A 24,774-nucleotide genomic window follows, 5' to 3' on the forward strand; every position below is an offset into this window, starting at 1 on the left:
CTGGTTATTCCTCAGTTTTGAACATTTACATGGAAATAAATGAACAGCATTCAACATATTACCAAACAGCTATACTGTAAAGTGAGGCATTAATTTGAGTGATGGAGATTCAACTGTAATTCACAAAACAAGTCCCTGCAATCTGCTCAGTCTTAACATAACTAGAGGAAAGAGCACAGATTTCCATGCAAAAGAAGGATACCTGATGGCCAGCTAGTCTTCTTTCCTTACTTTTTCTTTCACCCTTCCCCAAACTATAGATGCACAAAATGTACCTGCATTCCAAACCGTGTATCTGGTTTGTCTGTCCCATAGGTAGCCATAGCTTCTGCATATGTCATTGACGGGAAGGGTGTGACGATGGATCCTTTCTCTTCTGGCCAGGAATACTGGATCAAACCCTCTATCAATGCCTGGATACCAGCTTGATTTACAAATGACATTTCTATATCAATCTGAAAAAGAAAAGTCAACACATCAATTAAGGAGACTAAGAAAATAAAGTCGAAATATGATGTTCTCGTCTATAAATTCTGTGTACAACTTCCAGTTAATAACAGAAGTTCCTGAACAGACAAATGAAAGTTTCAGTTTAACTTCTGCATTCACATTACCCAGAAAAGAGAGGGCAGTTCCAATCGCATGATTAAAATTATGGTGAGTGCAAGGGTGAGAAGGGGTGGGGAATAGTAATGGAAGAAAGTGAGGCCTTAGTAAGTAAATAGGATTTAAAAAGTGGGAGTAGAACATGGCTAAGCACAGAAGATTCACTGGACTCTTTCAGAAAATGAGATAAGTAGAAAAAGAAAGGTAAATTACGACATTCCAGGAAGGAACTTTAAAGAGCAAAGTAGGATAGAATGCTGTGAAGGAAGGAATAAAATGTTAACCTGAGACGATGAAAGAAGGTAGACGTGAGGAGAATGTTTGAAGAACTGTACTCGCAATAAGTTACATCTCTCACCCCTGCTATGAAATGGCCGGATGACAGGTTACCAAAGACAGACAGACAGATGTGGCTCAATAAACCTGAGAGCAACGAAGAGTTAAAAAAGAAACTCTAGAACACTTACCCTGGTGGTACAAAAGTATAACGACACAGCTACACATACATTAGCAGAAAAGAAAATAAACCAAAGTAACATTTTCATTATTTTCACACAGTATACACTGTCTTTTTAACAATTATCATTCACTCCAACATTACATAAACTGCTCAGTTCCTGCCTTTCACTAAACCTTATTCCAACTCCTCCTAAACATTGTTTTGCACGCACTGTCTGACACATTCCACTTATGTTATGTAATTTGCTCCCTCCCTTTTCTAAAGATCCTGCCACCAATTCTATTGTCGAGTTTAAACCATCCAGTACTTAAACTATAGTTGGTTTATATTTTGATTTCCATTTTCTAGTAACTGTTTTCTTGGTAGCCAATAAGGTTTTACTTTGTCTAAACAATGTTTCTATATTCCAGCTCAAAAGAATAACTTCCTTAAAAAAATTTGTCTTAGTTGCAACCATTTGCTCTCCCAACATTTCTGACAAAGTACTCGGTAGGGAATTATTAAAATCTGCCAACTTGTTACAGTCTCAAAAAAAAAAAAATTACCAATTATCTCTCTGTTTCCCATCACATCCCCAGCATTTGCTGTCTACTTGAGGAAAAATTCTCAGTCTGCTTGGGGTATAAAATTACCTACACAAACATTTCCAAACACAATTCCTAACCTTCTGGACTTTGTTGCATACCAGGGAGCCATACAGATGCCCTCCCATTATTCCTTTGTAAACTGCCTTTCCAGTCTTACTTTTCCAGCTTCTTCTAACTCTTAAGTGTCAATCAGAAGAGGTATCATGCAATATTTACACGAACTAGTAATTATCCCTTTTAACAGCAGCTTCTGTTCTAGAATCAGCTAAAAACTCAACCAGAGCAGGTCTTTCACTTAGGCTACCCCTATCCCTTTCTCTTTGCCTATACTCCAATACCAATCCCTGGTAGGGAAGGCAGTCTCTTAATCTGTATCCCGAAACACTGCTTGGAGTCATCCCACTCTATTACTTTTCCTCTCCAATCATTTGTTCCCAATTACTTGGTTCCTCTTCCAGTTTTCTGCAGGAAATTTCAGCCCCTCCTGCTATGTTCTATACTTTTAATTGTAGTTATCTTTCTGGCAAAATCTCCTTTATCCATTCCCATTTTACCTTACTTCTTAGAACAATTTCTGCTACTTTAAGAATATAACACATTGTATGGCTGTTGTTATTATTCTCTTTAAGGGTCTGCATCCAATATCCCACTCTTTCAATTTCTTGAACTCCTTTCCTCCTGCTTCATCATCATCATCATCCCTTTCCACTTTGATTTATAATTTCGTGCTTCGTGTTATGAATATGAGCCTTAATTGTGTAGCCTTAAAATATCACATCAAACAAGGTAATCCTAAACCACCTTGTTCTACTGGAAGATCAATGTATCCCCTTAATTCTTACCCTCTTCCTCTCACAAATAAAATCCTTCAACACTATCACCCACAATTCCACCTCTGATAGTATCAATCTATACAAACACGACTAATGGGACTAAACACTGTCACTGTTTGTACCTTACTATCCCATAATCAAGAGCTTCAAGTTTCTCAAATGTTGTGCTATCGGTTGCTTGGTCTCTTCTCCCATTATCTTTACCTTCCATAACAAAATCTTTTTAAATCCATACTCCTAAACACTTCCAACAACCCAAGTTTGTGTGCAGAGTATACCGTTATAGGCTTTGTTTTTATCTTCATTTATTTCACCTCTCAAAAAGACTTGAAACTGTCTCAAAAGACTCCACAACACTAAATTTCCTTTTCTGGATTTTTCAAGTACAAAATTATATCATCTGTAAATAAAATTAACTTTTCATTTTTACAATATTTTAACAAACATGAAAGAAGACACCCCTGCCTTGTTTGGTGCCTCGGAGGAACCCTCCCACCTTAATTCTTGGCTCTGACCTTTTACATAACTTTCTGATTAACTCTATTATTAATTCTATCATGGAATGTGACTGCTACCATTGCCCTACTACAGGAAAGGAACAAACTACATAGAAATACGTGGAATTTTTGTCAGCACTATATGCAGGATAATGTTTAGGAAGAGGAGGAGTGAGCTTTAAGGGAAGGAATTGAGCAATATTTATAATGTTGGAGTGAATAATTGTTAAAAAGAAAATGTGCAATGCAAGAAAATATTTATGTTTTTTCTTTTCTACATTTGTATGTAATTATATCAACATCTACACAGAATTACAATATGCTTAAAATGACAAGAGACAGTACTTTCTTAAATTAATATCACTAGCATAAACAGCATTTCCCCAAACTTAGATTTAAAACACCTATGTATATTGGACAGGACTATTTTATAAAATAATATGCACTTTATTTAAAGAAATGTATTCAGTAAACGTCCAGTCTTTTTTAGCCACTTGTTGCACTACCCTAAGCTGAAATAGTCCCTCCACCACCAGCATACTATGACAGTGCTCGGAGACAGAAAATTAGTAAATGACATTTCTTAGACAAATATCAAATATATGTTTGCTTAGCTTACATTATCAAGTCATCTCTGTATCAAAGATGTCATATCTATGATCTACAACTTGTAAATACTCCATCTATTGAGAATGTTCATTTTCAGCTGGTTATAGCTGTGCAAATATTTGCAGTATGTATAGGTTCATAATGTACGAACTGAAGCTGAATTTGTACTTCGTTAATATGCCATTTTTCTGTATTAAGCTTTGTGATAACTTTATTTAACTTTAACTGTTACCATATTTATGCCAATGTGGAGCGTTTCTCCCTGGGCCTCCACTGAAAATGGGATTTTATGCCAGTTGGACTTTCCCAGTAAACAAATGTCAAATAAAACAAATAAAAGCACAGTTCTCATGTTTAAACTGCTTCTTATGGAAATGTCATTTTACAATTCATTTATTTCTTAATTTCATATTATTGCTGGTCTTTGTCCCCAACCTCCCAACCATCAAATACTGGTCTCTGGTTCAATCCACAGTTCTCCTTATTGTTCTAGTCAGCTCCTAGACAAGTTCTCCCCTATTAACTTCTCCAAATCTTTTGGGTTCCAATACCATGACGGGAATGGGCCACATTCCTAAGTCAAAGCACAATTAAAGTTCATGAAATTAGTATTGTTTCAATCTTTGATGTCAGACAAAAGTGCTCTTCACAGAACCCACAATGTGTCCAGTAATGACTTCTTCTGCTGTTCGCACGGAGTTACATATATTGGTAACATATCTAAATATGACTGTACATTCTTTTTTTATAAAACCCGTTGCTCCTACTACTATTGGAACTGTCTGGGTATCTTTCTTCTACTGCAACTCTTGACATTTTATGACTTTGTGTCTCTCTGTACGCAACACACTGTAGTCAATGGGTGTAGCGATTTATGATTAATTCTACTTTTGTCTCCTTTTCACAGACCACTATATCTGGTTTTCTTGCATTTATCTTTTGAACTGTTGGTAATGGGTGATCCCATGTGATGTAGACTTCATCATTTTCAATGATGCTTTGTGGTTCATATTTCCAGTGTTTTCAGCCACTGTAATACCATAATGGGCTTTGTCGATGTCGGAAGAGAAAGAAGCAAAGTCCCCTTCAGCTTACTGGCTCACTCTGTTTGGTAAACTTGGTGGGTGAGTCTGCTGTGGCCATTTGCTGAACCTCAGACCTCCCATCATATACCCTCTGATGTAGCACCTACAGCTACTATGGTCTGGGGATTAGCTATGTCCTATGCAGCTGCTGAGGCCCCCACAGTGGGCATGGGAGAGAAACACTTGTCGGTTTTAGGAGGGGGAAGAAGAAAGGTGTCCCTGTTGTATCAGAATGCTGCACACATCCCTGAGGAAGATGCTGCTGCCATTAGTTACACAGCTATAGCCCCATTTTTCCAGACAAAAAAGAAACAGAAAACAAAGCATATATATCTACTCCTCCTCAAATTTCTTTGGACAGGAGTAGTTTACTGGGTCTGGCTCAGTGTTTAATTCAGGCTATTGACTCTTCTGGTCAAGTCATTTCAGGTAAAAGGAAGTGGGATTCCTGTTTTCATGACAAGATTCAAGAGTCTGAATCGAAACAGGAAGATGAAGGGACTGAGTCGGGTTTTTTCCCTCAGATTTCTGATTCAGACTCAGATGAAAGCTCAGTTTCGGATTGTCCCTGTGGGATTTCTCTTTCTCTGAGACTATTGCTAGAATGTGCCAGTGTTTTCAGTGGGATCAGATTTGGGTTTCTCACTCCCTCAGAAAACACTATGAGTTGTTACAGAAGAATTTTCCAGAACCTACACCCATTCCTGCTCTTCTGTCTGTTTTAGAGTATGTGTGTGTCACTGCCTACAGTTTTCCTAATAGTCAACCAGCTGCCCCTAAAAAGGCAGACAGGATGTGTAAAGTTCCTCAGACTTTTGTATAGCCAGTCAGAATGAATGCAGGCATGAATGGAGATGCATACAAGAGTGTGTTTGAAGTAATGAGTCAGTCAGTTAGCTTAAATATATGTTCCAGTTACAGCTCCTGATGTGTTTATGTACAATAAACAACTTCAACCTATCACAGTGCCTCAGTGTATCATTTGACACGAGACATGCAACACCCAGAACCTCTTCAAGTACTTATAGACAACATCACAGTCATGGGGTACATCAAGAAGTAAGGGGGAACCAGGTTGTACCCCCCTTTGCAGACTAACCACATTCTCTCAGGATATACCTTCACAGCATAATGTCACTCTACAGGTATCCTATATTCTTTGAGAGCAAAACTGTGTAGAAGACAAGCTGGGCAAGACCACGGTAGACCCAAATGAACGGAAACTAGATTGGAGACGGATCTTCCAAATGATCCACCTGTGAGGAGTTCAAGAACTCTTCCCCTTCCACCTCCCAAATGTATTAAGCTAGGATAATCTACCCACATAACTAAGGCTACTGCTGCAATGATCAACATGAACACAGTACAGCTGTATAAGTAAACTTACCATAACAGCAGATGTTTGAATGATCTCTGCTGCAGTATCTGCTCCCCCCCCCCCACACCTGTTTCTTGGCATGCTTTTTATGCCAGGGTGTGGGTATTTATTTTTTGCTGCTCCTAGCACTGTCCTTTCAGGGTGTAGTCTCCGTCTTTCTGTTGGCAGGAAAGCTCTGAAGGGCTTGGTGCCCAAACTTGTATTTTAGTCAGCTCAGCTTGAGCTGTCAGTTTGGGCACATGGAAGGTTTTCTGAAGCTTTGGAAGTTGGCTCCTGTTGTATCCTTGGCAGGATACAACTCATTAGCTATGGCTACTACAGCAGTGATCATTCAAACATCTACTGTTGTGCTAAGTTTACTTACATGCTGTATTTTTGCAGTATACAGTAAATAAATAAAAAGATGACTCCGACATTACAAACAATAAAAGTAATGCATACCATGAGTGGTACATGCAGTGCATAGGCACTGAGTAGTCTGCTGAGTTAAGAACTGTTGTAGGGAGGGGAGATTATTGAATAAACATGGTGTTAGTGTAGCAGAAGAACCATCATCACAAAGTCAAGCCCACAACAAGATCTTTGCACACAGTGCAGGCTGGAGAAGTTGTTTGACCGCAACTGAGCTACAAAATATAAGTATCTTTTGATTATTTTTACAGATTACTGTTTTATAATTTAATATATATAAAGCACTTTGTCTATTCAGAATCTTCACAAATCCTTATCTGTTTAAAAACTTTCATTTGACTCTGCAGTGCTTTGCTGTCTTAGGCTATTGTATAAACTGAAACATTTACTCTGTGTAATTATCTCTTGGCTAGTGGGGGCTGGTTCTTTTGTGTTCTTGTAAAAAAAAAAAGTTGTTGATCTGGTCTTGCCCTAACTTTGGTGTCTTTGCACACAGTGCAGGCTGGAGAAGTTGTTTGACCGCAACTGAGCTACAAAATATAAGTATCTTTTGATTATTTTTACAGATTACCGTTTTATAATTTAATATATATAAAGCACTTTGTCTATTCAGAATCTTCACAAATCCTTATCTGTTTAAAAACTTTCATTTGACTCTGTAGTGCTTTCTTAGGCTATTTTGTCCCACCCTCCCTACCCTCCCTCCCTGTTGGTGTCTTGCTCTTATACTTGGTGGCTTTGCAGTTGCCCGCCCCTACTGTGACACACCTCCCAGTTTAGTGTCATTAGCTCATTCTTCTTAATAGAGAGAACATTTGATAAGGCCTTCTGTTCCTCCTTTTTCCCTTTTCAAAAAGTAAAACAAAACTTTTTTTTTCTTTTTCGCCTGAACCTTCTTGTGTTCTGACTGTCCTTCTCAAACATATTGGAAATATACAGTATATTTCAGAGCATTTGTTATAACTGTATTTGCTATAACTGATTTAAGTATTTTTTCTGGCTTTTGAATATTTACTGCTTAGCGACTGCATCTTAGCCTGTTTATACAGCTCTGCATTCTATTGAAACTGTTTTTGTGTTGATTAACTGTTTTGCACTCTTAAAAAGTTATTTGTTGCTTAATTTTACCTGTAGGCTAACACACTCAAGTGTGCTAGCCGCTAAAAGCATTTATAGCATTTACTGTCTGTTTTTTCCTTGTCTCTGTATAAAAAAAAAAAAAAAAAAAAATCTCTTGTTTTCCCACCTTACTGAACCAGAGTAGTCCAGTTTCAGAGTTGCTGATCCCTGGGCTTTGTTTTTAGTTCCTGTTACTGATCCATTGCCTTATTAGGAAGGAGGGAAGTTTCTTTGCTTACCAGTGGGAGTGGGAAGCACTGAGCAGCCTTTTGTCCGAATTGGTGAAGTTTCAGCCAGAAACTAGTAGTCCATTGGTCGCTTTGGGCCAATTCCTAGCTCCTTTCAGCCCCTGCTATAAAACACGCTAAACACGTTTTCCAGCTTGTACCAACTCAGCACAGATCCTCGTGGTGGCCTGCAGAGTGATCCAAGCAGCAGAGAGCTAAAAGAGTGACTTTCTACCAGATATAAGTATTTTTTGTGGCTTTCCCACTGTTATTAAGCTAGCGACTGCATTTCGCCTGTTTTACTGCTACTTTAAGAGATTTCTGCATTTTACACTGTTTATTGCACTTTAAGTTACTAATTGTTGCAAATTGTTTCTGTAGGCTACACACTAAAGTGCGCTAGCCGATTTACAGCATTTATAGCATTTACTGTCTGTTTTCCTTATCTCTGTAATAAAACAAAAAATCTCTTGTTTTCCCACCTTACTGAACTAGAGTAGTCCAGTTTCAGAGTTGCTGATCCCTGGGCTTTGTTTTTAGTTCCTGTTACTGATCCATTGCCTTATTAGGAAGGAGGGAAGTTTCTTTGCTTACCAGTGGGAGTGGGAAGCACTGAGCGGCCTTTTTGTCCGATTTGGTGAAGTTTCAGCCAGAAACTAGTAGTCCATTGGTCGTTTCGGGCCAATTCCTAGCTCCCTTCAGCCCCCTGCTATAAAACACGCTAAACGCGCGTTAGCCCGGAGTTGCCACTGTTGCACACAAGAGCAGCGGCGGTTAAACAAGGTTAAACTATTTGGGACATCTAAATTCCACTCTTCAAATTTTCCCTTAGAACTACCTTCCTCGAGCTGTACTGCTGATCTAACCAGCATATCCTATAACTGAAAAGTTCATCTCTACTTGATTCCCAAGTAGACTATTCTCTATCTGTAAAGCCTAGCACTTACTCCTACAGTACTTGCACCTTGATAAAGCACTCTTATTATAGATAGTACCACACCAGCCTAAAACCCACTTCCCCCGGAGTCCTTTGAAAGTCTCTTTATCTACTACTTCTAGTATGTCGAGGGATCAGTTGCTAGTGTCCTCTCCAGCTCAACTGGTGAACCTGGGAATATTGAGGCAATGTTATAATTGCCTCATGTACACAGACAATCCTCTCCTTCTCCCACAAAACACAAATACATGCGAGAGATGCAACTATATGGCTAAACTGGAGGCTGAGCTCTCTCAACATAGGACTGGCAAGACCAGACAGGAGGAGAAGGTAACCACACACAATACATACCCAGTCACACATGGTACCATCACAACTTCAAATCATACACATACTCACACAAAGACATACTCGGAGGCTCTGATCAAAAATTTACCAAAACAGCAGAGGCCACCAAAGCAGACACCCAAACAACTACCACCTCACGACCCAACACATGCAACACATAGACCACACAGTCAGAGTGTCAAACAGTCACAGCCCTTAAGGCCAAACAAAATGCCAGACACACTTGTCATTGGTGATTCCATAGTCAGACACACTGACGTCCCGCTCACCAGACTGAGTAAGGAAAAGGTCACAGTAAGCTGCCTGTCGGGCGCTAGAATCCACCACATAACGCAAGCACTCAGGTCTCTCAACAGCAGGTACAAGTACGACTCAGTCATTGTCCACGCTGGTGTCAACGACCTGAGACGTACCTCCTTGGACTACATGAAAAGGGACATCGAGGAGCTCTCTGATTATGTAGCCCAGGCAGGTATGACCCTGACCTTGAGCAGTATCCTACCTTCACCTAGAATGATGCCACAATACAGTGATAAGATGATCAGCTTTAATAATTGGCTTAAATTCTGGTGTCATTCAAAGGGGATCCAATGTCTGTCTGTCTGCCTGGGATGACATGCTGGACAAGCCACGCTGCTTCGCAAGGGACGGCTTGCACCTGTCACCCCTGGGCTTCCGGATATTGGCAAAGGCTCTTGCCACCCCCATAGTGCCTTTTTTAGGCAAGGCTCAAATTCTAAACCTACCACCCTAGAACACCAAAAAGGAAAAATCTAAGGGTAATGCTGCTCAATGCCAGAAGTCTCAATCTCAAGATGCACGCACTCGAGGCCCTTCTCAATATGGAGAACATCGATGTCTGTGCTGTGACAGAAACCTGGTTCAAGGCTCCTGAGAGCACCCCAGCACTAACAGGTTTCACCTCATATCATGCGTTCCGGCCCCAAAATCCGGACAACACCAAGAAAGGAGGGGGTGTCCATATTCATAAAGGACACCCACACCTCAAGGTTGGTGGCAACGCACGATGCATCGGAGACCATCCAGGTGCAATTAACCATAGGCAAGACTGCTCTGCAATTTGTAGCATGTTACAGGCCACCCTCTCAAACTCAGGAACCTCACATGGCCTTCCTGAAAACATTGGAGGATAAATGTATCTCCAAACACCATCATACTAGGTGACTTCAACTACCCTAATATAGACTGGGAACACTACTCAAGCCCGAACACTCTAACCCAAAGATTCCTGGAGTTCATACTCAAATGCCATGGAACAACTAGTCACCATCCCCACAAGAGGAGAAAACATACTTGATCTCATCATCACGAACATGGGATCAAAATGTTCAACACCGGAAGTATACCCCTCACTGGTGAGATCAGATCACAAAATAATCTCGCTGGAGGTCCTCATCCCGCCCCCACCTGAAACAAAAAAGACCACAGTGAAAAACTTCTCAAAAGCCGATTTCACACTTCTAAAAACTAGTGTGGTCTCCTTTAAGGCCCCTGAGCCAGTGGTAAACATTACTCAAACCGCTGAATCACTTACAAATGCCTTCTACCAGCACCTACAGGACTGCATGGATCAGGCAATCCCAAACAAAACTAAGACTCTCTGTACCAAAGGCAAGCATCCAGTCTGGTGGACCCCAGCCATAAACAAGCTCTACAACAAAAGGAGGAAGCTACTACAAGATAGAGCAAAATCCTTGAAAGGTAAGACACCTTTGATCATTATAAGTAAAAAACTAAGAGCTCTCATAAAATCATCCAAGGCAAATTTTGAGAGAAAAATCGCCAAGGACTCTAAAGACAATCATAAGGCCTTCTTTAGCTATGTTAGAAACCTAGGAGGAAACTCCCAGATATGCTCAGAATTAGTTCAAAATGATTTGAAAATTACTGAACCTACACACATTGCTAACATACTGGCTGACAGGTTCAGTGCAAACATCTCCCCCCCACAAAAGGAGAGATATCTATTCCAGAGGATTGTAGCCCCCCAAACATCTCCAACGCCCAGGTGAGAACTGCCCTCACTAAGGCAAAAAACACAGCACCCATGGGACCGGATGGTGTCCCCGGCTGTGTGCTTCATGAACTCAACAAGGAATTAAACCCACAGTTAGGACAGCTGTTTAATCTTAGCCTCACCTCAGGATACGTACCCAAGGAGTGGCGCACGGCGACTGTGGTCCCACTTCATAAGGGCGGTGCCTCCACAGACCCTGGAAATTACCGCCCCATTAGCTTGACAAGCCTTATCTGCAAAGCCATGGAGAGGATCATAATGGAACTCATAAATAAAGATATAGGGAACTTGCAGACTTTGGATCCAACCCAGTTTGGCTTTGTCAAAGGCAGATCCTGCCTCTTAAACTTGGTTGACTTTTTCGAGACAGTCACCAAGGCCATTGATGAGGAAAGGCAGTCCATACAGCCTACCTCGACCTGGCAAAGGCCTTCGACACAATACCCCACTCAGGTATCATCGAAAAACTCATCAGCTTGAATGTAAACCCATACATCACAAGATGGGTTGCAAACTGGCTAAGTGACAGAACCCACAGGGTCAGAGTTGCTGGAGCCATGTCAGACTCAAAGCCTGTCACAAGTGGTGTCCCACAGGGCTCAGTCCTGGGTCCAGTCTTGTTCGGCATCTACTTTTCTGAAGTACAAGCAAACACAGGAGGGTTATGGCTGACAAAGTTTGCAGATAACTGCAAACTGGGCGCCATAGTCGAAAACACATCTGACACAGATATCCTCCAGAAGGGCCTCACAGAAACGGATAACTGGTGCCAGAGCCATGGCCTGAAGTTAAACGCCAAAAAATGCATAGTCATACCCTTTTGGAAAAACAAGGTTACCCCTAGCTACCATATAGGTGGCAATCCACTGAGCACAGAAAAAGCCATCAGGGATCTGGGGACCCAAGTTGACAGTAGCCTTTCGTTTGACACTCATGTTGCTAAAGTAGTTAGGAAAACCTTCTATATCGCCCACCTGATCATGAAGGGATTCACATCTAGATCAAGGGAGGTCATCGTCCCCCTGTACTCATCACTCATTAGACCTATGATTGAGTACAATGCCCGCTCGAATGTATCTGACCAGACACCTGCTGCAGCTTGAAAGGCCCCAAAAGTTCCTCACCAAAAGGATAAAGGGTCAAAAATATGTCTTATGCTGCCCGACTGAAAGAACTCCAGCTCTATTCAGTCTCATACCGCTTGCTCAGAGGTGACCTGTGCCTGACATATAAGGCCATGTCAAACCCAGATTTGATGAATATGCTTCACCTCAAAAAATCTAGATCCCTCAGAACCACAAGGGCGGGAGACTTAAACCTTGACACGGTTATAAATAGAACGTGCTGGAGGGACAGATTCATCACCCAGAGACTCCCTATGCTGTGGAACAAAATCCCGGTACATGTGAGGCAGAGCACCTCGCTGGCCTTGTTCAAGAGGAATCTTGACCAATGGATGGGAGATCGCAGATATACCCCAGGGATTACTTCAGTGTCACTGCTTGACAGAGGCACAGAAAAATTATAGGCATAGTTTTTATTCAAACTAAAGGGGTGGTGAAAGCCACATAACTATGGGCTAGGCTTATAAATGCCCTTGGGCAGATAGCCTAGTATGAACCTATGAACCTATGAACCTATGAACCCTAAGGCTTAGGTAACCCTTACGGTTCAAACAACTGTAGGGGGATAAGGGCAGCTACTCCAAAAGACCCTATGCAACTTCTATAAAGATACTGTCAGTCACTCCATGTAAGATGAGCTTCTTCAGTGTAACTGTTATTCAACACCTCATTTAACAGCAAAAGGAATGAACCAGTCTGCCTAGTGTTATATAACTGTTATCCAACACCTTACTTAACAGCAAAAGGAATGAACCAGTCTGCCTAGTGTTATACAACTGTTATCCAACATCTTATTTAACACAGCCAGCAAAAGGAATGAACCAGTCTGCCTAGTGTTATATAACTGGCATCCAACACCTTACTTAACAAAAGGAATGAACCAGTCTGCCTAGTGTTATATAACTGTTATCCAACACCTCATTTAACAGCAAAAGGAATGAACCAGTCTGCCTAGTGTTATATAACTGTTATCCAACACCTCATTTAACAGCAAAAGGAATGGACCAGTCTGTCTAGTGTTATATAACTGTTATCCAACACCTTATTTAACAGCAAAAGGAATGAACCAGTCTGCCTAGTGTTATATAACTGTTATCCAACATCTTATTTAACACAGCCAGCAAAAGGAATGAACCAGTCTGCCTAGTGTTATATAACTGATATCCAACACCTTATTTAACAAAAGGAATGAAGCAGCCTGCCTAGTGTTATATAACTGTTATCCAACACCTTGTTTAACACAGCCAGCAAAAGGAATGAAGCAGACTGCCTAGTGTTATAAAATGTTACACAAGATAGTTAAGCTGGAGTTAGAGTGGTACACTGCAGATTTTATCTTTCAAGCAGAACTCAGCAACTTGTCCAAAAAACAGGTGGGTAGATCTCATCAGTAAAAACTGTGGCACAAAGCATGCTATGTTAACATTAGCAGTCTTTTAAGGTTGTTGTAAGGTGGGTACATAGCAGATTACATCCTTCACACAGAACCCAGTTAACTGTCCAAGAGACTAGGAGTGGGAAACCTGAAAAGGAAAACTGTGGCAAAAGGCTGAGCGGAGGTGAAGTTCACAGGTCCACAGGTTACAGGTACACAGTAGTCTACTGAAGTGACAGCCTTGTACAAGCAGTGGAGACTTATCATTTACACACTCATTGGTGGTCTCTGTTTACTGAGCATCAGTGACTGCATTAGTGGAGAAGAGCAAGTCTGCCAGGGTCTATATTACCATCTCGAATGGTAAAAATATCGAACACTCAAATGAGCGTAACGGTACATAAACGAACTTGTTTTTTGGGGTCACGATACAGTGAGGAATGGAATATTTGCCCTTTCCTCACAGTAGTGCGACCTCGGAGTTGGAATATATATTTAGCGGGGGATGGGGGACGCAGCCCCCCACAATAACAAGTTTGTTTTTGTACCGTTTTGCTCATGTGAGCGTTCAATATTTTTACCATTCGAGATGGTAATACAGATCTGTCTGCCATAATGACAGATACTGGAGAACAGTAAATCTGCCAATATTTCTGCAAACATACTCAAAGTGCTTGCTGCCTTTTTTTTTAACCTGACCATCACATCACAGGTTCATAGTTAAGTATTCGCCTAGCTGTCCTTATGGACCATTTTAAGCCTAGCCAATTTCCCTTTTTGTGCACAAAATCACTCATTCCATTTCAGTTATAGACTGGCTTTAAGCATCCCATGGTCAATAATTATATATTACTCCTAATGAGAATAACTGGGGTCATACCATAAATAAGACCTAAGTTGGGTTTGAATATGGACAGGGATGAACTTTGTTTTATGTGGATGGAGAGTCGAGTCTCTTCCCAAGTAGAACATAACTAAAAAAAATGCGTTATGATCGTCTTTGGCGTGGGTACCTATTTTAGCCTCAAACTTGTCATTGGTGGATTTGATTAAGCTCATGACTTATTTGTTTATTTCAGTGACAAGGGCTTTAATATTCTATGACTTACTCTCCTTACTTTTGGTCAAAATTCTTTCCTTTTATTACAAAGCTTGTTGATATTACTGCTACACCATGTTAGTTTTTTCTGGGGTTTGTCCTGCACTTGTTCCTACGGGGCACTGCAGCATCTATATAGCTGTTTAAATGCTGGTATAATGGGGGTGGTTCTGAGTATTCCGTAGATTTACCTGGGTTTTGGTGGGGATTTGAAGCTTGCCAATGTATCACTTAGGGGTAGGAAGCTTGTCTTAAACAAATGTCTAAAGGTATCTTGTGTGGAAGGGAGCTCTGGTTTCAGTTTTACTTCAAAGGAGACTGATTTATGGACTAACCTAACAAGTGATGAAGATATGCAATGGATGGTGCAAGATGCTCCCAAATTAGAAAGGCCAAGATCCATGATGTTACTCCTCCTTCTGGGTATTCTGACTAATTATTCCAGGACATTTGTGTTAGCAAAGTCCAGGAATCTCTATGCTTCTGCACTAGTGGTGGCACAGGTGTCACCACAGCGGAACATTGGTTGGGTTTAATACTGAATAATTCTTGCTCCTGTAGATAGGTGTTGTGGCTTTCTTGTGTCACACTTACAGGGAGTTCTATAGCTGCCCAATATATGGTACTGGGACATTTCTGATGGTTATTTGGACAAGAAGGTCTAGTGTATCATGGTGCTTTACCAATCCTGATACGAGTCTATTCGTGATGTAGACTGACACACCTCCACCTTTTTCCCCTACTGCACAGTAGCTGGTCTAAACATGTGGAAGGCATTACAGTCCTGCACAGCTGGAGTGCCCGCCGCTACTGTAATCCATGTCTCAGTCACTACACAGATGTCAATGTTCTCCAGGGTCAGCAGGGCTTGTAGCGAGTAGAGTTTCTTGCTTATGCTCCTGGCATAATATCTTCATATTTTCCTTTGCTTGTTTTGTTATGTTGGCAGGTTTATCAGGTCAGCACATCCTAAAAAAGGCAGTATGGGCTGAACAATGTCTTTGCCAATAATTGAGACCCTAGAAGGGACAGATACAGGCCATCCCTGGAGAAGCAACATAGTCTGTCAATCAGACCTCTGTCTGGCATACAAAGCAATTTCAGACCCCGCCCTGATATGACTGCTGCATATCCGTAACTCAAGCTCCACTCGAGTAACCCGCACGCGAGACCTCAACCTGGATTACAACATCAACAGGACTTGTTGGTGGGACAGATGTGTGTCCCAGAGACTCCCCCTTTTGTGGAATAGACTCCCTCTCCACATAAAGCATTAAACCTTTTTAAGCACAACCTGGATAACTGGATGGGGAACAGAAAATATACCCCTGGGATTCCACTTATGTCCCTGCTGAACAGTGGCATAGGGTGCTGACTTGCTGGAACATGGGCTAAATTCTTGGCTAGGCTTGTAAGGGCCTCAGGGTCAATAGCCTAGTAACTTCCTATGATTCTATATCCTCTTAGGCTGACAAATACTGGACCCCCTTTGAATGACACCAAAGACTAAGCCAGTTGCTGGAGTTAGTTAGTTTTTGCTCATATGGCACCATCACCCTTGGAGAAGGTAGACTGCTGCTCAGTTCTGGGCTCATACCTGCCTTGGACACAGTCAGAGAACCATCATGAGACTCTTCATATAGATCAAGTCATTGACACTGGGCATAAACTTGGTTCAAGGACTTAGGTACATGTGTAATCTGATGGATCCTGGCACCAGACAAGCAAGTAACCATCACTCTTTCCTTGCACAGTCTCATCAGAGGCACATCTATATGTTTTACAACGCAGGATTTGAATAAGCCATATACTGTTTAACTGAAAATGAGTGGTTAGATTATAAATGATGTATAATGTCTGCAACTACAGTTGTTTCAGTGGCGTCTGTGATGTATAATGTTTGCAACTAAAGTGGTATCAATGTTTTCCATTTATATAAATGTAAGATTGCCTACATCATATGTAATAATTTAATAAAGATGTTTATTGGAGGGGGAAAAGGATATTATATCTGTACATCTCACACACACTATGTTAAGTAGTTTGAGTGATACACGACAGTCAAACAGCATGAGATAATTCTTACACCGTCTCAAGATACCCATCTCAATCAGGCTGGCTAGAGAAGTTGCAGGGGAAGAGTCCATGCTACCGACAGGAATGACTCTGGGGGCTGGGGTAACTATAACTGTCTAAAGTTTGTTTTGTTTGGGTGGACTTGCTACTGCATATTTAAAGTTCAATACAAAACAACTAGCCTGGAACCCTTCCTCAGCCACCAGCAAGAGACAGTAAACCAATTATAGTATTAAAAAAAAAAAAACTCACTAATTTGATACTAAAATGGAACCGCATTACGGTAATGGCAAGTTCTGAACTCGCCTCACATACACTCAGTACATACGAATGAAACTACGTTTAATACCATCAGATCACTTAAACAGCAAAATGCAGTGCAACTATGTACTGGAATTACTAATATATGCTTAAAGACATTATTTAGCTGGTTAAAATTAATTTAAAAATCAGATCAAGAAATGATCACACATCTTTCTTTATGTATTACAATATATCAGTTAGATATTTAATGAAATATGCATATGACATCATCCTACCACTGAATCACCCATGCAAAAATCAACACAGCAGGACAATTCTGATTGACAGATGTTGGAAAAATATAAGAAGTGCAAGAATCACGTGACTAGGGAGCTTGAAAAATGGTAGGGGGGGGGCAGCTCCTTTATGGGGCATTTTAAAATAAGTTTTGACAATGACATGTGGATGGGTTTTTCAAAAACTGTCTCAAGAGGTCCACTGTGCTAAGGAAGGCAGTCTATTAACTGCTGAAGTACATCCGTTGAGTACACGAGTTTGTATTTTGGACAAACATAAAAATGTATGCATATGTTCAAGTAATTTGCAGCAAAGTGCATGCTTCTTACCTGTGTGAATTCAGGCTGCCTGTCAGGCTTTGACCCTTCATCTCTGTAACAACGAGCCACCTGGAAGTACCTGCAACAGCAAATGAGGTTTCTGCTTTTAAAAGGTACTGGCTTTTCATTACAAAGCACCTAAATCAAACACTATCCAATGACTGGAAAATGTTTCATTGCTCTTAGTATTTAATTACTTTCTGAACAGTGCAAAAGAGATGAAACACAGTGCGGTGTCTTCTAATTAACAAGTGTTCTTGTGATGCTATCTGCATCTACACTCCTTAAATATTCACTATCATTTTCTGATTATCCTGTCACATCGCTTAGCTATCTTTAGATAGACCAGAACCAACTGCCTTACCACTACTTCCCTTTCATTCATTATTATGTCCATATGTCATACTCTGTCCTGTACCAAAGTTCTGAAGACTAAGCCATTTTCCTGACCACTACTTATTTTCAGTATCTTTCAGCACCCAGCTCACTTTTCCAGCTGTGATGCACATCAAGCAATTGGCAGATCATGCTTCCCATTCAGGTCCTATCCCTAGGCAGTTGTATGTATTATGGAGAGGTCTGTCTTATAACGCACCTATCACATAAACAATGATTAACCTCTCCCCGCCCCCTCAATTACCCTTGTACTGACAATTGACAGATCATGCTTCCCATTCAGGTCCTACCCCTAGGCAGTTGTATGTATTATGGAGAAGTCTGTCTTATAACGCACCTATCACATAAACAATGATTAACCTCTCCCCTCCCCCTCAATTACCCTTGTACTGACAATTGGCAGATCATGCTTCCCATTCAGGTCCTACCCCTAGGCAGTTGTATGTATTATGGAGAGGTCTGTCTTATAACGCACCTATCACATAAACAATGATTAACCTCTCCCCGCCCCCTCAATTACCCTTGTACTGACAATTGACAGATCATGCTTCCCATTCAGGTCCTACCCCTAGGCAGTTGTATGTATTATGGAGAAGTCTGTCTTATAACGCACCTATCACATAAACAATGATTAACCTCTCCCCTCCCCCTCAATTACCCTTGTACTGACAATTGGCAGATCATGCTTCCCATTCAGGTCCTATCCCTAGGCAGTTGTATGTATTATGGAGAGGTCTGTCTTATAACGCACCTATCACATAAACAATGATTAACCTCTCCCCGCCCCCTCAATTACCCTTGTACTGACAATTAGCAGATCATGCTTCCCATTCAGGTCCTACCCCTAGGCAGTTGTATGTATTATGGAGAGGTCTGTCTTATACCGCACCTATCACATAAACAATGATTAACCTCTCCCCGCCCCCTCAATTACCCTTGTACTGACAATTGGCAGATCATGCTTCCCATTCAGGTCCTATCCCTAGGCAGTTGTATGTATTATGGAGAGGCCTGTCTTATAACGCACCTATCACATAAACAATGATTAACCTCTCCCCGCCCCCTCAATTACCCTTGTACTGACAATTGACAGATCATGCTTCCCATTCAGGTCCTATCCCTAGGCAGTTGTATGTATTATGGAGAGGTCTGTCTTATAACGCACCTATCACATAAACAATGATTAACCTCTCCCCGCCCCCTCAATTACCCTTGTACTGACAATTGGCAGATCATGCTTCCCATTCAGGTCCTATCCCTAGGCAGTTGTATGCATTATGGAGAGGCCTGTCTTATAACGCACCTATCACATAAACAATGATTAACCTCTCCCCTCCCCCTCAATTACCCTTGTACTGCCTCCTTTTCTTCTCTGCCACCAAAACAACACAGTACAAGACTACGGTCTGACTGCTGATTAACATACTTACTAGTCAATACTGCAGATTATTTTTAATCTGTTTCATTTCATAATTGTCAAATGGTATGGTCATACTGAAATGATTTTATTTTTTTGGCTAAGCATCGTCATTACAATGCTTCTTGTTCCCAAAGAAGACAATACAGTGACCATCCCTTTCCTTCAACCTTAGAATGGACCATACTAAGAACTACTACTATTTATTTTAAAACCTTAACAAACTTTATTAGTTAATCTTTCTCCAGTGATGCATACTGATTTGTGTTCTCTATCATGTAGGTTCATAGGTGTTTACTAGGTTAGTGACCACAAGGGCCTTTTTAAGCCTAGCCATGCATCCCAAATCTCTAATGTGTCCATTAAAGACAGGTCCCAAACCAGGGATGAATTTCCAGCTTCCCATCCAATTGTCCAAGTTGCACTTGAATTGGGCCAGGGAGGAACTCTGCTTCACATGGATGGGAGCCTGTTGAAGCACGTACGTATGTAGCCTGTATGAACTGCTGTAGTTGGGCATTTCTCCTTCAGCATCAAAGCACCTGGAGTTTTTCAGAAAATTGTTGTTCTTTCGGCTTTTCCTGGTTAGGGGTCACCACAGCAGAACTCCGGTCCGCTAATGATTGGCAGTTGTTTTTTATGGTGTCGAGTTGCCAGCCCGACGCCCAACCTTCAACGAAGACATGCCCATTCAACGCATGTCTTTCGAACGCCCACTCAACTGCGGGGAGGACATGCAGACTCCACACAAAAGGCACTCCCAACCCAAGCCGAGAATAGCACAGGAGAACCTCTTGCTATGAGGCAACAACGCTACTGCTGCACCACCGCGGAATGGAGTTTTTCACAAACCCAGTGCACACAGCTAATTAATGTCTATCTTACTGGAGTTTTTCAGAAAGATAGACATTAATTAGCTGTATGCACTGGGTTTGTGTAACTTCACTACAGGCACAAACCCAGTGCACCCAACAACAGCAAAAACAGAGACAATAAAACTGATATAAAGAAAGAAAAAATATTTCTCTAAGCCACCTTCTGCACTCCCACAGCCCCACAACTGTATTCGAACCCTGAGACTGCGCACACCTTTCTTGTGGTAAGACGACAGTCCCTAAGCACTAAGGTTCAACAGCTTGTGACACTACAAAGTAGCACAGGTGTGAATCCCTAAAGATGCAACAGGTTTACGCTCACAACAGGAAGGAAAGACAATGACTATGAATGACATTACACAAGCTGTTAATCTCTAGAGAGTCAAGAAACAAGTGACACCAGTGAGAGGGATGGAAGGAAATAAGTTGATTCTTCTGAAGTAGAAATTATAAAATATAGTGGCCAAAACGATATAAAAGCCAGGGTGACAAACTGCAAAACAACATGCTGTGCTCCATGGAAGATGAATAGCTTAGAAATGTCACAGAAACAGACCAACAGTATATCCATGTTTTATTTAAATGGGATAGTGGAGGAATGATCTTGTATGGAGGAAAACACTGTATGAAGGAGGAAACATGTTTACGGTGCAGTTCCCGTTTGAGCTGAAAGTGTGGTTATAAGTAACTATAACAGTGCAGGAAGGAGGGGAAGTACAAGAATATCAGGCCAGTGTATCTGCTATTGGGATCGGTAACACAAACAGCCTGGTTTCACAGCCAGGCAATTCCCCAGTAGTAATAAGCACACAGGTTTGCTTATAGATGGGGAGCTGCTGAATGCAGTTCAATTAACTGCTGTATTGTGCTTTTCAGATTACAGACATAACTAAAAAATGACCGTCTTTTGGCTTGGGTAGCTATTTTAGACTCAAACTTGGCTTTGGTGGATTTTATCCTGTCTGGACGGTTAATGTTCAAGTACTGATTGCTGTAGCTTGTACATTTAATTACAATGGAGAAAAGGGAAGGAGAATCGGCCTGCTTTGTGTGTGAAGGGTACATTCTAATTAAGACAACTGATAGAAGAGACAGCAACTGGTAATTCATTCGCCATTTTGGGTCATTTCCTGTTTTTTCCAGCCCCCTGCTATAAAGCGCGCTTTAGCGCGGAGTTGCCACAGGAGCACACAAGAGCAGTGGCAGTTAATCAAGGTTAAACTATTCGGGCTACCTAAAGTCCACTCTTCAAATTTTCCCTTAAAACAGCCTTCCTTAAACTGTACTGCTGATCTAACCAGCGTATTCTATATCTAAAAAGCTCAGCTCTACTTGATTCCTAAGTAGAACATTCTCTATCTGTAAAGCCTAGCACTGATCCTAAAGTACTTTTTTACTTGATATAGCACTTTTATTATACATAGTACCCCACCAGCCAAAAACCCCATTCAATCACCCACATCCCCCGGAGTCTTTTAAAGTCCTTGTCTATTCCTTCTAGCATGTCGAGGGATCAGTTGCTAGTGTCCTCTCCTGCTCAGCTGGTGAATCTGGGAATATTGAGGCAATGTTACAATTGCCTCATGTACACGGACAACCCTCTCCTTCTCCCACAAAACACAAATACATGCGAGAGATGCAACTATGTAGCCAAACTGGAGGCTGAGCTCTCTCAACATAGGACTGGTAAGACCAGACAGGAGGAGAAGGTAACCACACACACCACAAACCCAGTCTCACATAGTACTATCACAACTTCAAATCATACACATAAATACACAAAGACATATTCGGAGGCTCTGATCAAACATCTACCAAAACAGCAGAGGCCACCAAAGCAGACACCCAAACAACTGCCACCTCAGGACACGACACATGCAACACATAGACCACATAGTCAGTGTGCCAAACAGTCACAGCCCTTAAGGCCAAACACAATGCCAGACACACTCGTCATTGGTGACTCCATAGTCAGACACACTGACGTCCCGCTCAACAGATTGAACAAGGAAAAGGTCACAGTAAGCTGCCTGTCGGGTGCTAGAATCCGCCACATAATGCAAGCACTCAGGTCTCTCAACAGCAGGTACAAGTACGACTCTGTCATTGTCCACACTGGTGTGAACGACCCGAGACGTACCTCCTTGGACTACATGAAAAGAGACATAGAGGAGCTCTCTGATTATGTAGCCCAGGCAGGTATGACCCTGACCTTGAGCAGTATCCTACCTTCACCAAGAATGATGCCACAATACAGAGACAAGATGATCAGCTTTAATAATTGGCTTAAACTCTGGTGTCATTCAAAGGGGATCCAATATCTGTCTGTCTGGTATAACATGCTGGACAAGCCACGCTGCTTCACAAGGGACAGCTTGCACCTGTCACCCCTGGGCTTCCGGATATTGGCAAAGGCTCTTGCCACCCCCATAGTGCCTTTTTTAGGCAAGGCTCAAATTCTAAACCTACCACCCTAGAACACAAAAAAGGAAAAAAACTAAGGGTAATGCTGCTCAATGCCAGAAGTCTAAACCTCAAGATGCACGCACTCGAGGCCCTTCTCAGTATGGAGAACATCGATGTCTGTGCTGTGACTGAGACCTGGTTCAAGGCTCCCGAGAGCACCCCGGCACTATCAGGCTTTACCTCATATCATGCGTTCCGGCCCCAAAATCCGGACAACACCAAGAAAGGAGGTGTCTATATTCATCAAGAACACCCACACCTCAAGGTTGGTGGCAACGCACGATGCATCGGAGACCATCCAGGTGCAATTAACCATAGGCAAGACTGCTCTGCAATTTGTAGCATGTTACAGGCCACCCTCTCAATCTCAGGAACCTCACATAGCTTTCCTGAAAACACTGGAGGGGATACATGTATCTCCAAACACCATCATACTAGGTGATTTCAACTACCCGAATATAGACTGGGATCACTACTCAAGCCCCAACACTCTAGCCCAAAGGTTCCTAGAGTTCATAAACTCAAATGCCATGGAACAACTAGTCACCATCCCCACAAGAGGAGATAACATACTAGATCTCATCATCACGACCATGGGGTCACAATGTTCAACACCGGAAGTATACCCTTCACTGGTGAGATCAGACCATAAACTAATCTCACTGGAAGTCCACATCCCGCCCCCACCTGAGATAAAAAAGACCACAGTGAAGAACTTCTCAAAAGCCGACTTCACACTTCTAAAGGCTAGTGTGGTCTCTTTTAAGGCCCCCGTGACTGCAGAAACCACTACTCAAGCCGCTGAATCACTTACAAATGCCTTGTACCAGCACCTACAGGACTGCATGAATCAGGCAATCCCAAACAAAACAAAGACTCTTTGTACCAAAGGCAAGCGTCCAGTTTGGTGGACCCCAGCCATAAACAAGCTCTACAACAGAAGGAGGAAGCTACTACAAGATAGAGCAAAATCCTTAAAAGGGAAAACACCCTTGATCATTATAAGTAAAAAACTAAGATCTCTCATAAAATCATCAAAGGCAAATTTTGAGAGAAAAGTCGCTAAGGACTCAAAGGACAATCATAAGGCCTTCTTTAGCTATGTTAGAAACCTGTGAGGAAACTCCCAGATATGCTCAGAATTAGTTCAAAATGATGTAAAAATTACTGAACCTACAGACATTGCCAACATACTGGCTGACAGGTTCAGTGCAAACTTCTCCCCCCCAAAAGGTGAGATATCTATACCAGAGAATTATAGCCCCCCAAACATCTCTAACGCTCAGGTGAGAACTGCTCTCTCCAAGGCAAAAAACACAGCATCCATGGGACCAGATGGTGTCCCCGGATGTGTGCTCCACAAACTCAATGAGGAATTAAACCCGCAGTTAGGGCAGCTGTTTAATCTTTGCCTCACCTTAGGATACGTGCCTAAGGAGTGGCGTACGGCAACTGTGGTCCCACTTCACAAAGGAGGTGCCTCCACCGACCCGGGAAATTACCGTCCCATCAGCTTGACAAGCTTGATCTGCAAAGCTATGGAGAGGATCATAATGGAACTCATAAATAAAGACATAGGAGACTTGCAGACTTTGGATCCGACCCAGTTTGGCTTTGTCAAGGGCAGATCATGCCTTTTAAATCTGGTGGACTTTTTCGAAACAGTCACCAAGGCCATTGATGAGGGAAAGGCAGTCCACACAGCCTACCTCGACCTGGCAAAGGCTTTCGACACAATACCCCACTCAGGTATCATTGAAAAACTCATCAGCTTAAATGTAAACCCATACGTCACAAGATGGGTTGCAAATTGGCTAAGTGACAGAACCCACAGGGTCAGAGTTGCTGGCGCCATGTCAGACTCAAGGACCGTCACAAGTGGTGTCCCACAGGGCTCAGTCCTGGGCCCTCTCCTGTTCAGCATCACCTTTTCAGAAGTACAAGCAAACAC

The 24,774-nt window shown here is 41.9% G+C and overlaps 1 protein-coding gene across 2 annotated transcripts in view; it reads right to left on the bottom strand.

Annotated features, from left to right (window-relative positions):
* Nucleotides 1-24,774, bottom strand: part of DARS2 (aspartyl-tRNA synthetase 2, mitochondrial) — a 1,354,455-nt gene that overhangs the window by 914,267 nt on the left and 415,414 nt on the right. For both annotated transcript variants that reach the window (XM_044085228.1, XM_044085227.1), the window contains 2 exons: nucleotides 17,679-17,748; nucleotides 276-455 (listed from right to left, as the gene is read on the bottom strand). In XM_044085228.1, the coding sequence (XP_043941163.1) occupies nucleotides 276-455; nucleotides 17,679-17,748 (250 nt within the window). The remainder of the gene's footprint in view (nucleotides 1-275; nucleotides 456-17,678; nucleotides 17,749-24,774) is intronic.

Source organism: Protopterus annectens, chromosome 10.part0 (genome assembly GCF_019279795.1).
Source record: "Protopterus annectens isolate FY-2018-M chromosome 10.part0, PAN1.0, whole genome shotgun sequence".
Taxonomy (NCBI): domain Eukaryota; kingdom Metazoa; phylum Chordata; order Ceratodontiformes; family Protopteridae; genus Protopterus; species Protopterus annectens.